Source organism: Equus caballus, chromosome 30, assembly GCF_041296265.1.
Source record: "Equus caballus isolate H_3958 breed thoroughbred chromosome 30, TB-T2T, whole genome shotgun sequence".
Taxonomy (NCBI): Eukaryota; Metazoa; Chordata; class Mammalia; order Perissodactyla; family Equidae; genus Equus; species Equus caballus.
The window spans coordinates 33,341,952-33,353,968 of NC_091713.1; the positions used below are offsets into that span (position 1 = coordinate 33,341,952).

The window sequence follows — 12,017 nt, forward strand, 5'->3', positions numbered from 1 at the left end:
AGAAAAAATTAATGAAACCAAGAGCTTGTTCTTTGAAAAGATAAACAAAACTGACAGATATGGCACCACTCGTCCAGCCATGCTGAGGTGGCGTCCCACATGCCAGAACTAGAAGTACTCACAACTAAAATGCACAACTACGTACTAGGGGGCTTTGGAGAGAAGAAGGAAAATTGTTTAAAATAAATAAAATAAAATCTTAAAAAAAAAGATGTAGTTAAAAATAACTGTAGGTAAAATGGGTACAGAAGGAAAGCATCTCAACATAATAAAGGCTATATATGACAAACCCAGAGCCAATATCATACTCAATAGAGAAAATCTGAAAGCTATGCTTCCCAAGAACAGGAACTAGACAAAGATGCCCAATTTCACCACTCTTATTTAACATAGTATTGGAAGTCCTAGGCAGAGCAATCAGGCAAGAAAAAGAGATAAAAGGGATCCAAATTGGAAGGAAGAAGTGAAACTGTCACTATTTGCAGATGGCATGATTTTATATAGAGAAAACCCTAAAGAATTCACCGAAAAACTTTTAGAAATAATAAAAGAATACACTAAAGTTGCAGGATACAAAATCAACATAGAAAAATCAGTTTTGTTTCTATACACTAACAATGAAGTAGTGGAAAGAGAAATAGAAATACAATCCCATTTACAATTGCAAAAGTAATAAAATACCTAGGAATAAATTTAACCAAAGAGGTGAAAGACGTGCATACTGAAAAATAAAACATCATCGAAAGAAACTGAAAAAGATGTAAAGAAGTGGAAAGATATTCCATGCACTTAGACTAGAAGAGTAAAACACTTAAAATATCCATACTTCCTAAAGCAATCTACAGATTCAATGCAATCCATATCAAAGTTCCAATGACATTTTTCACAGAAATAGAACAAAGAATCCTAAAATTTATGTGAAACAGCAAAGGACTCTGAATAGCCAAAGGAATCTTGAGAAAAAAGAACAAAGTTAGAGGTATCATACTCCCTGATTTCAAAATATACTACAAAGCCATAGTAATCAAAACAGCATGGCACTAGCACCAAAACAGACACACAGATCGATGGAACAGAATTAATAGCCCAGGAACAAACCCACACATCTATGGACAACTAATTCTTTTTTTTTTTTTTTTTTTTTTAGCATACAAATTTCATTGATTTTTTTTTTTTTTTAAGATTTTATTTTTTTCCTTTTTCTCCCCAAAGCCCCCCGGTACATAGTTGTGTATTCTTCGTTGTGGGTTCCTCTAGTTGTGGCATGTGGGACGCCGCCTCAGCGTGGTCTGACGAGCAGTGCCATGTCTGCGCCAAGGATTCGAACCGACGAAACACTGGGCCGCCTGCAGCGGAGCGCGCGAACTTAACCACTCGGCCACGGGGCCAGCCCCTGGACAACTAATTCTTGACAAGGGAGCCAAGAACATACAATGGAGAAAGGAAAATCTCTTCAATAAATGGTGCTGGGAAAACTGGACAGTCACATGCAAAAGAATGAAAACAGATCATTATCTTATACCATACACAAAAATCAACTCAAAATGGATTAAAGACTTGAATGTGAGACCTGAAACCATAAAACTTCTAGAAGAAAACATAGGCAGTACACTCTTTGACATCTGTCTTAGGAGCATATTTTCAAATACTGTGTCTGACCAGGCAAGGGAAATCAAAGAAAAAGATAAACAAAGGGGACTACATCAAACCAAAAAGCTTCTTCACAGCAAAGGAAGCCATCAACAAAACTGAAAGATGATCTAACAACTAGGAGAAGAGATTTGCAAACCATATAACATATCTGATAAGGGGCTAACATCCAAAATATGTAAAGAACTCATACATCTCAACAACAACAAAAAGCTAACAATCCAATTAAAAAACGGACAAAAGATCTGAACAGACATTTTGCCAAAGAAGATATACAGATGGCCAACAGACACATGAAAAGATGTTCAATGTCACTAATTATTAGGGCAATGCAAATCAAAACTACAATAAGATATCACCTCACACCTGTCAGAAAGACTATAACTAACAAGACAGGAAATAACAAGTGTTGGAGAGGATGTGGAGAAAAGGGAACCTTCACACACTGCTGCTGGGAATGCAAATGAGTGCAGCCATCATGGAAAATAGTATAGAGAGTCCTCAAAAACTTAAAAATAGAACTACCATGAGATCCAGATATTCCATGCTGGAGTATTTATCCAAAGAACATGAAAGCCTGAATGCACAAAGATATCTGCATCCCTGTGTTCACCGTGGCATTATTCACAATAGCCAAGACTGGGAAGCAACCTAGGTGCCCATCGAGGGATGAATGGATAAAGAAGATGTGGTATATATACACAGTGGAATACTACTCAGCCATAAAAAAGATGAAATCTTTCCATTTGTGACAACATGGATGGACCTTGAGGGTATTATGCTAAACAGAATAAGTCAGAGGGAGAAAATCAGATACCATATGATCTCACTCATAAGTAGAAGATAAAAACAACAACAAACAAACAGATAGAGACAGAGATTGGATTGGTGGTTCCCAGAGGGGAAGAGGGGAGAGAGGAGGAGGAGGGAAGGGGTGATTCTCACATGTTTACGGTGACGGATGGTAACTAGTCTTTTGGTTTTGAACATGATGTAATATACACAGAAATCAAAATATAATGATGTACTCCTGAAATTTTTTTAATAAAAGAAAGGAAATGATAACAGGAGGACTGAGACTTGACAAAGAAAGAAAAAACAAAAGAATTGATAAAAAATAAGGGTAAATATAATTTCTGTTTAAAATGTGGGGAGAGTAAATGGACCCTAAATGAAAGTAAATTTTCCACATTTCACTTGAAGTGGTAAAATGTCAATACCATTAGAGTGTGATAAGCCAGATATGTATATCTTCGTACCTAGAGCAACCCCTAATAAAACTGTACAAAGAGACATACTCAAGAATTATATATATATCTCTATATATATAAAATTATTTTAAAATTTCAAAAAAATCTAAGCAAGAAAAGGAGACAGGAATGAGACACAGGAAAAGCACACAAAACAAAGAATGAAATGGCTGACACAGCCCCTAACATAGCAATAGTTACTTTAATTGTAAGCGGTCTAAATATACTAGAAAAAGACTGAATATGGCAGGGCGGACACACAAACAGGACTCAACTATATGCTGTCTACAGAAACTCATTTCAAACATGAAAACATAGGAAGGCTCAAAGTGAAAGACTGGAAAAATATATACCAGGTAAAACTTAACTTAAAAAACTATAAATGGCTAGTATAATATCTCCTTTGTTGGCTTCACTTATTTCCTGAACTCTAAATACTGGAGTGTCCCATGACCCAGTTCTCAGATGCTTTTTTTCTATATACACTAATTCCATGGATGAGCTCAGCTAATAACACACCCTTAAATATAATTCATAAGCTAAAAAAGCCCAAATTAAATCACATTCTATGTCCTCCCCCACTATCTATTCCATGTCTCAAAGTAGAATTTCAAAGCGCTGTCAAATGTACTTAAGGTATCTTTAAGAATTTATTCCTCAGGAAATAACTGTGTCTTAATGCTTACAATAGGAAATTATCCATGATACAAACTGTCCTAATCTGATCAAATCTTTCATACATACATATACACAACGTATTACTTATTCAGTCCACAAAAAGAATTAGATTTAAGCCCCATCATTTTATTTACACTTAAAAAAATTTATTCCGTAAAAACTACTTCATTCTATATTTAATATCAACATATTTTGTCCCTAATATATACTCTCAAATTTGAGGGGAAATAAGATACTCTACCTTTGCACTGAGGTGGATCTGTCCAGGTTCCATTCAAACATATCACTTCTGTTTCCCCAAACAGATCAAAAGGTTTGATGCATTCATAATGTACTCTCTCCCCAGATGGATACCTAAACATCTCATTTGGCATAACAGCATTTTCCACTTTGGGTGGTTTCTTACAGGAAACATCTGAAGAGAAAGAAAAAAAGTATCCCCAAGGTAATGATCATTTTTGAATGGCAAATCAACAAATGAGATTCCAAATATATCTCAAGGAAGATTTAAAATCAATCGTTAATCTGTCATAAAAGACTGCTACTTTTAATAAACTTAAATGTGAGATTGAGGAAAGGGGGATAAAGTATTGTTTTGTAAGATTTAAGCTACTATACCTTAAACTCTCTCCCATCCTTCATTAGACTGTTGGTAGACATTTATGTGTGTGTGTGTGCGTGCACGTGTGTGTGTAGGTCAGTGAAAATGTAAGTTTTTCTAGACATTTCCCTTTGATAAATAATAAAATAAATATTATAAATTACATAAATTAAAAAAAGAATTTATAAACCACAAAAAATAATAAAGAGATTACTTGACAGTGTAATTTGGTTTGCAATCATCCTGTTTGTGAATTGTAATTTTAGGCTCCTAGAAAAGTAATTGCAAGTAGCCACTTCCTTAGAGAATAAGTCAAGAATGAACACACCTTGAAGAATACCATAGTGGAAGGAAGATGATGATTAATCAAAGTATTCAAATAGGAAGTGTAAAAACATAACAGAAATTAAATGTATAATTTATAAAAACACTCTCTAATGATTGGGATGGGGCAAATGCTAAAGGACTTTACAACGAGCAATGTGTAATTCATCAGTGAGATTCATTCAGGTGGATATAAAGTATAGTAGACTGTAACTATGATTCCTAACCCAAAGTGTGCATGGAATCCCTTGGGAATTGTTAAAACAGTTTCAGGATTGCACCCTCAGAGTTTGTGATTCAACAGGTCTGACTGATCCTGTGTATTTGCAAATTTGTATTTGCATTTCTAACAATTCCCAGAAGATGCTGATGCTGCTATTCCAGGGACCACACTTGGAGAACTATTGGGCTATAAGATTAACCACTGAGTACGCAATTCCATCCCTTTACGTTAAGGTATAAGAATTCTTTGGCCTAAAAACTTGGCTGAAAAAAATAATCTATGTCCAGTGTTTAATGATGCTAGAGGCAATTCTGTATTATATTCCTTAAGATACTTTATTAATAAATTTTAAAATTTCATGAAATTACCTCTGCATGTTGGCCTTCCTATCCATTGGCCATCAATACACTGGACAATACTGGATCCATCCAATTGGTAATATTTTGGACATTTATAAGACACTTGTTCTCCTGACCTATATGATTCCTTCTTCTGGCCTATGAGTATGGCATCATCAAAGCTGGGTAAGCTAAAACAATCTGTTTCTGAAAGAAAAAAAGAATACATATTTGTTCAGTAAAGTGTTAAAAATACATAACGGCCAATAATTACTTTCTTCAATAATGGTTAGATACATATCAAACCAGTGAACACTGTACAACATTTTTCTTATAATTTGAAAAAATATGTTAGCAGTCTTGACTTAATTGCATTGAATGGTTCTACATTTATCAAAAGTATAACATGGCAATAGTGGTTTTGAAAGCCTGGAGAGATATGGATGGATGTAATGCTTGAGACCATACTTCTTACATCTAGATTCTTATTTGCCCATACAGACCACTGACATTATGGATGTATTTCTACTTTGTGTTTCTGTCAAAGTTACATTTATATGTTTAATTTCAGTTATGTTGAATATCTTAGAAACTTATATATTTGTAAGGAGATAACTGATAAACGAACATAAATTGAATAATAATGAGATGGATGTGCAGGGGCTAGATGTGATACAGGACGAGAGATGAAAGGTCTGAGAATGTATCAGAGGATGCTGCAAGTGCACACAAGATAATGCGAAAATGAAATAATTTGGCTCACGTTTCAAACTTTTCTTATTACTAGGGCTATTAATTCTCTACCAGAATCCAGAACTTTCCAGTGATACATTCTTAAATTCTAGAATTATTCCTTAGTTTCATATTTGTACTATTTATGCTCTGAGTTAAAGATATTTATCAGCCTTAGAACAAAATTAAATGCACCATACTTATGCATTCTGGTGGACGGGGCCATTTTCCTCCTAAACATTTTATAGATGCAGGTCCATCAATCACAAAACCTTCAGTACAGCTGTACATCACTTCTTCTCCATACTGGTAACTGTCTAACTCATGAGATAGAACACCGTGCGGAATCAAAGGTGGTGGTTCACAAGGAATTCCTAAACAAAAAGAAAAATGAAAGAATGACTCCAGGTTTCACAAACTTTGAAATTTAATTTTATGTACTGGTTGTCATATTTCATAGTTTCATTTCTCAAGAAATGATCACACAGGAGCTACCATCACATTACAGAGAATATGCAAAAAAGCTTCCTAAAACCACCATTCTTGTGTGTGTCCAGCTGTCAACTTGAGCAAGAACTTCAATAAAAATGTCAATATGTTTATGAAAAACTATCAATACCTCTCTAATCAATTATGAACAATAAAAGAGAACACATTGAGAGTTAATGGTCTTCAGAAAAGTACTATATATTGTAAGAAATCAGAAGGGACATTGTAGGAAGAACATAAGAAATTTTTTTAAAACCTAATGACAAAGCAAACACTACAACTTACATGAATAGGTAAGAAAATGAATAGGTATAACTGCAAATAGGTAGGTTTAATTACACTACACATCCACTTTTAATACCAAAAACAAAAGCCAGAATTTGAAGTGATTCTATAACAAACCGAAGAAATTAACAAAAACGTGATTGATTTGATTGTGCAAAAATTATTTGGTAAAATATGTAAACATATAAATGATAGTAAATACATAAATGATTTTATATATTTAGAAATCTAAAGGATTCTGTCTCATGACTTTGATGACAAAGGAATTATTTTTAATGAATTGTACTGAAAGTAGGATTTTAGTTTGTATACTGTCCTTACCTACACACTGAGGTGGAGAACTCCATTTTCCCATGTGGCATGTTATCCCATTTCCTCCAGATAACCTGAAACCATCTTCACAAATGTAACTTAATCTGGTGTTATGTACATAAAGCTTGGGTTCAAATCTCTGTTTCCTTCCTTCTGAAGAGACAGATGATTTAATGGTTCCATGTTCTATATGAGGTGGTTGAGAACATGGAATTTTTTCTATATGAAGAATAGAAATCAAAGAGTCAAGCACAAATACAATGTTTAAACTGAAAAGTAAAATTAAATACCATTTGGGATTTTAAAATAAGGATAATTTGAACAAATGGAATTCTTTTAGAACTGAAAACTATTTGAAATCTGCAAGGATGTGTGTCCCACTAAATCTATGCTACTATCCACTTGTTCAATATGCCTTTTCATTCTTGTCCTGTTCATCATGAGGAGTAAAATAGGCCTGAACAGAAATTTTATCTGGTATCTACATAGTAACCCAAAGATTTTGTCTATATTCGTTTCACAGTAGAAGCGAAAGGATGCTGATTGCTTTGTATACCTAGATTGTAATTCACTGTTTGAAGATCGAGTCGAACAGGTATAGAGACAGATCTTCATTTTGTTCATCTACACAAAGCACAGGGGAGGATTAGCTTATTTGAAAGAATGTCGTGAAGCAAATTATGCACTACTGACCCACGCAGTGTGGTATTGACTGCCATCTTCCGTCTTTGCACACAATTTCTTCTGTTCCCCGAATTAGATATTTTTCTTGACAGAGAACAGATATCTTTTCTCCATCTCGATAATTCACTGTACTTGTCATATCTTGAGCATTGGGAATCTGAGGAGGAGGTGGGCACGAATGTATGCGTACTTCTAAAAATATTAAAATTAGATTTCTTGGTTAAAAATCATAAGTTACAAATATTCAAAGGATAATCCAGAAAACAGAAAACTCAATAATAATGTACCATAAGTGATCAAATAATAAAGTTATGTTCTATATTTCAATGTGTTATACTTTTCAGTTTGTTAAGCCCTTTAATCTATCACATTTGGTTTATATTCTCATGATCTTCCTTGGAGTTTCTTCCTTTTATTCTTTCTTTCATTAATCTTGTGCAATTTATGTAAAACCAACTTTGATTATTTCTAACCATTAGATGTTCTACCTGAATTAGTCATTCCATACCAGGCATTAAATAAAGACTGATACCAGGATCTTCTGCACAGATATCCATGATCAAATGTATTGGGATTGGATTAAAATCCTCACAGTATGTTCTACCAATGGAAGGTGATTACAGAGGAAGAATTATATGCAGTTCATGCTCAATTAATTTCACAGAGCTTCTCGGCCAAGATGAGAATTAGCTACGTTCAACCGTGGTTTATAGTGTGTTGTGAAAAGCTCAAAATTCCTCCTGAGATACTGTTTACCCTCTTATCTACACACTGCTAAGGGATATATGGATTGATGAAATGCACCCAGTTGAACAGATTAGACAATCTGGCTTTAGTTACCTGATCAGCAGGCTATAAAAGATACCTTTGTAAACTTGTGTCTGAACGCCCATAAAACTCAGATACCTCAGCTATATCTTGGCAGTTCCCAATCTGAAGATAGAGCATGTCCTGTTCAACTAAGGGAAGACTCTGAATGACTACATCTGGAAGCTTTAGAACCTCTCCATGATTTCTTGATTTTACTTTCTCTTGTCATACTATGTCTCTATTTCGTTAAAGATATTGAACTTGAAAATAATGGAAAAATTGATGAAAGAAAGAAATATTGATGAAATGAAATAAAATTTCACTACTGTATTTTTAATTCTGCAAGTATACACTGGGAAGTCTTGTAAATCCTTTCAATTGTCCAACATTTTCTATTCAATTCAGGTAAATATTTGACTTAATACATTTCATTCATGATTATTATTGTCAGATTTTTTGTTTCTACCTAAGTCAATAGGAGTTTGTTATATTCCATCAAAAATATTTTTTTCATAGTTCTGTTTTAAATATATTGGCATATTTTTCTATATATTTGCAGGGATTTATTTTCTTCTTGTCTAATGTTTAACCGTCTTTGACCCAATAGTCTTAATTTGAACTTTCTCTTGATAAATCTTGCCAGAGGTTGGTCTATACTAAATTTCACTAAAAGCTGAATTATTATTCTGCAAATCAGCTGTTTATGCATTTTTAAGATTCTTATAATAATAATTGATGCTTTGGTTATTTTTTCCTTCGATGTTCTTTGGATGTATGTTCTTTTCTAGCTTCTAGATTGTAATACTTATTGCCTTCATTTTGTTCTTTGTTTTATAATGCATGTTTTAAAGCTATAAATAGTAACCCAAAAGGTTTGCCTTTGCTGTATCCCAGATCTCAATGTCTACTGCTACCAATGTCATTTAATTTAAAGTATTTTCTGTTAGTTAATCATTCATAAAAGGATTTTTTTTTTTATTTTCGAGATGTGTAAGATGGGTGAATAAGGTGTGTGGCTAGTTCTTTTATTATTTTACTTTTGCTTTTAATTTAGAGAGAATGGTTTGAGGACATTGATTACTTGAAATCTGTTGGGAATTTATTTATGACACGGAAATGAACAATTGTTTTAAATAAATTGACTATGTTACAATAAGATAATATAGATTTCAAGACAAGGAGTATTACAGGAGTAATCAAGAAATATTTTATCATTATAAAAATAACTCACAACAGATTTATCATAAATGTAGATGTATGTAAAAATGCATTAAATACGTGAAGCATAGATGGACAGAACGAAAGGAAGAAATAGACAAATCCACAATGCTAGTTAGCAATACTGAGAGCTTTCTTCCTCTGACTGATAGAACAACTAGACAAAAATTTTGAAAGGACATAGATAAATGTGAAGAACACCATGAACCACTTTAACCTGATCCAACAACTAGAGTATACGTGTGCTTTTATACGAAAGTGAAACCATCACAAAGTTAAGAAATAAGCTGTGCAGTAAAAGAAGCAAGAATAAATTTCAGAATATGAAATCTTACAGTCTGCTCTGTGACAAAAATATTAGATTAGAAATCAATAAGAATAAATCATCTATGCAAACATCCATCATCCTTATCAAATTGTATACATTAAATATGTCAGTACTTTATACAACAATCACACCACAATAAAGCTGTAAAAAGAGAATAAATTGTTTGGAAAAACATAAATATTGGGAAATTAAACAACAAACTTGTAACTGACAGGTCAAAGATGAAACCACAAAGAATATTAGAAAATATTTCACACAGAATTAAGTGAAAATAAAATGGATATAAAATTTTTTCAGACACAACTAAAGCAGTATTTAGAAAGAAAAATGGGGGTTGGCGCAGTGGTCAAGTGGTTAAGTTTGCACTCTTGGTTTTGGCAGCCCTGGGCTTTCGCTGGTTCGGATCCTGAGTGCAAACATCGCACCACACATCAAGCCATGCAGAGGTGGCATCCCATGTAGCACAACCAAAAGGACTTATAACTAGAATAAACAACTATGTACCGGGGGGCTTTGGGGATAACTAGAATAAACAACTATGTACCGGGGGGCTTTGGGGAGAAGAAGAAAAAGAAAAGAAAGAAAGAAAAATATAGGGTTAAAAGTTTATATTTAAAAAGTAGGATGGTCTAAATCCATGTTTTCATTTCTGCTTAAGAAATTTGAAAAAGAGTAAAATTAAAATCGAAGTAATTAGGGGCCAGCCCGGTGGCGCAGCGGTTAAGTTCGCACGTTCTGATTCTCGGCGGCCCAGGGTTCACTGATTCGGATTCCGAGCGCGGACATGGCGCCGCATGGCAAAAGCCATGCTGTGGTGGGCATCCCACGTATAAAGTAGAGGAAGATGGGCATGGATGTTAGCTCAGGGCCAGTCTTCCCTAGCAAAAGAGGAGGATTGGCTGTAGTTAGCTCAGGGCTAATCTTCCTCAAAAAAAAAAAAAAAAATCAAAGTATTTAGAAGGAAGGAAATGATTCCCTGGAAGAGAGGAAATAGAGAAAATTGAGAAAGACAAATAGCAAAAAGAAAACTAACAAAGCTAAAATAGTGAATGTTAATAAAGCTAAAAAATAGACAAGAGAGAAAATTGTGTTAAAGTTAATTATTAGAAAATATTAATTTAAAAAGACCATGAGAAGAATTAGCAAGATAAAAGAGGGAAACAAATGTCAATATCAAGAAGAAAAGATGTGATATCACTGAAGATACTATAGAATTAGAAAGAAAATAGAATATTAAGTGACTATTAAAAACAATTGCATACCAATCAATTTGATAAATTAGATAAAATGGAGATACTTCTTGAAAAATTCAACTTCCTTACATTTTGACAAAAGACAGCATAGAAAATCTGAATAGCCCACTACCCATTAAAGAAATTAAATTTTCCATGAAGAAAACCTTCCAAAAAAGTAAACTACATATCAGATGACTTCACAGGTGAATTCTATCGATCATTTAAGGGAAAAAAATACAATAATAATATTACAGATGTACTTTCAGAAAACAGAGGAGAAGACAGCACTTCTCAATTTGTTTTACGAGGCCACACTACCCCTAATAACACCCTGGCAGAGACATTACAAAAAAAGTAACTGTAGATTAATATCCCCATGAACACAGATGCAAGAATCCTTAAAAATATATCAGCAAATCAAGTACATGAAAACATAGAGAGAATAAAATATCCCCACCAAGTAGACTTAACTCTAGGAATGAGAGATTTGAACAACATTCAAAAATTTATATATGCAATTCACTACGTTAACAGAATTAATAAAGTTATATCGATAGATGCATAAGAAGCATTTAAAAACATTCAACGGCAGTTGATGGTACAATTTCTCACTTGGCTAAGTAGGGATAAAAGGAAATTCCCATAATCTCATAAAGGACATCTACAAAAATCTTAAACTGACATTATATTTGTGGTAAAATTTTTAATACCCGCTCCCAGTGGTCAGGAACAAGACAAAGATGCTTGTTCTCATCACTTCTCTTCAATAGTTTCCTGGAGGTTCTAGTGCGTTCAATAGGATAAGAAAACAAAAAATCAAAATAAAAATGGACCAGCAGAGATAAAATTTTGCATTTGCT

At 33.6% G+C, this 12,017-nt stretch overlaps 1 protein-coding gene across 1 annotated transcript in view; it reads right to left on the reverse strand.

Annotated features, from left to right (window-relative positions):
* Positions 1-12,017, reverse strand: part of LOC100060815 (complement factor H) — a 185,319-nt gene that overhangs the window by 130,738 nt on the left and 42,564 nt on the right. Inside the window, exons 11-15 of the mRNA XM_070255829.1 lie at positions 7,576-7,758; positions 6,892-7,101; positions 5,997-6,170; positions 5,095-5,271; positions 3,820-3,993 (exon numbers count right to left, since the gene is read on the reverse strand). Coding sequence (XP_070111930.1) covers positions 3,820-3,993; positions 5,095-5,271; positions 5,997-6,170; positions 6,892-7,101; positions 7,576-7,758 — 918 coding nt within the window. The remainder of the gene's footprint in view (positions 1-3,819; positions 3,994-5,094; positions 5,272-5,996; positions 6,171-6,891; positions 7,102-7,575; positions 7,759-12,017) is intronic.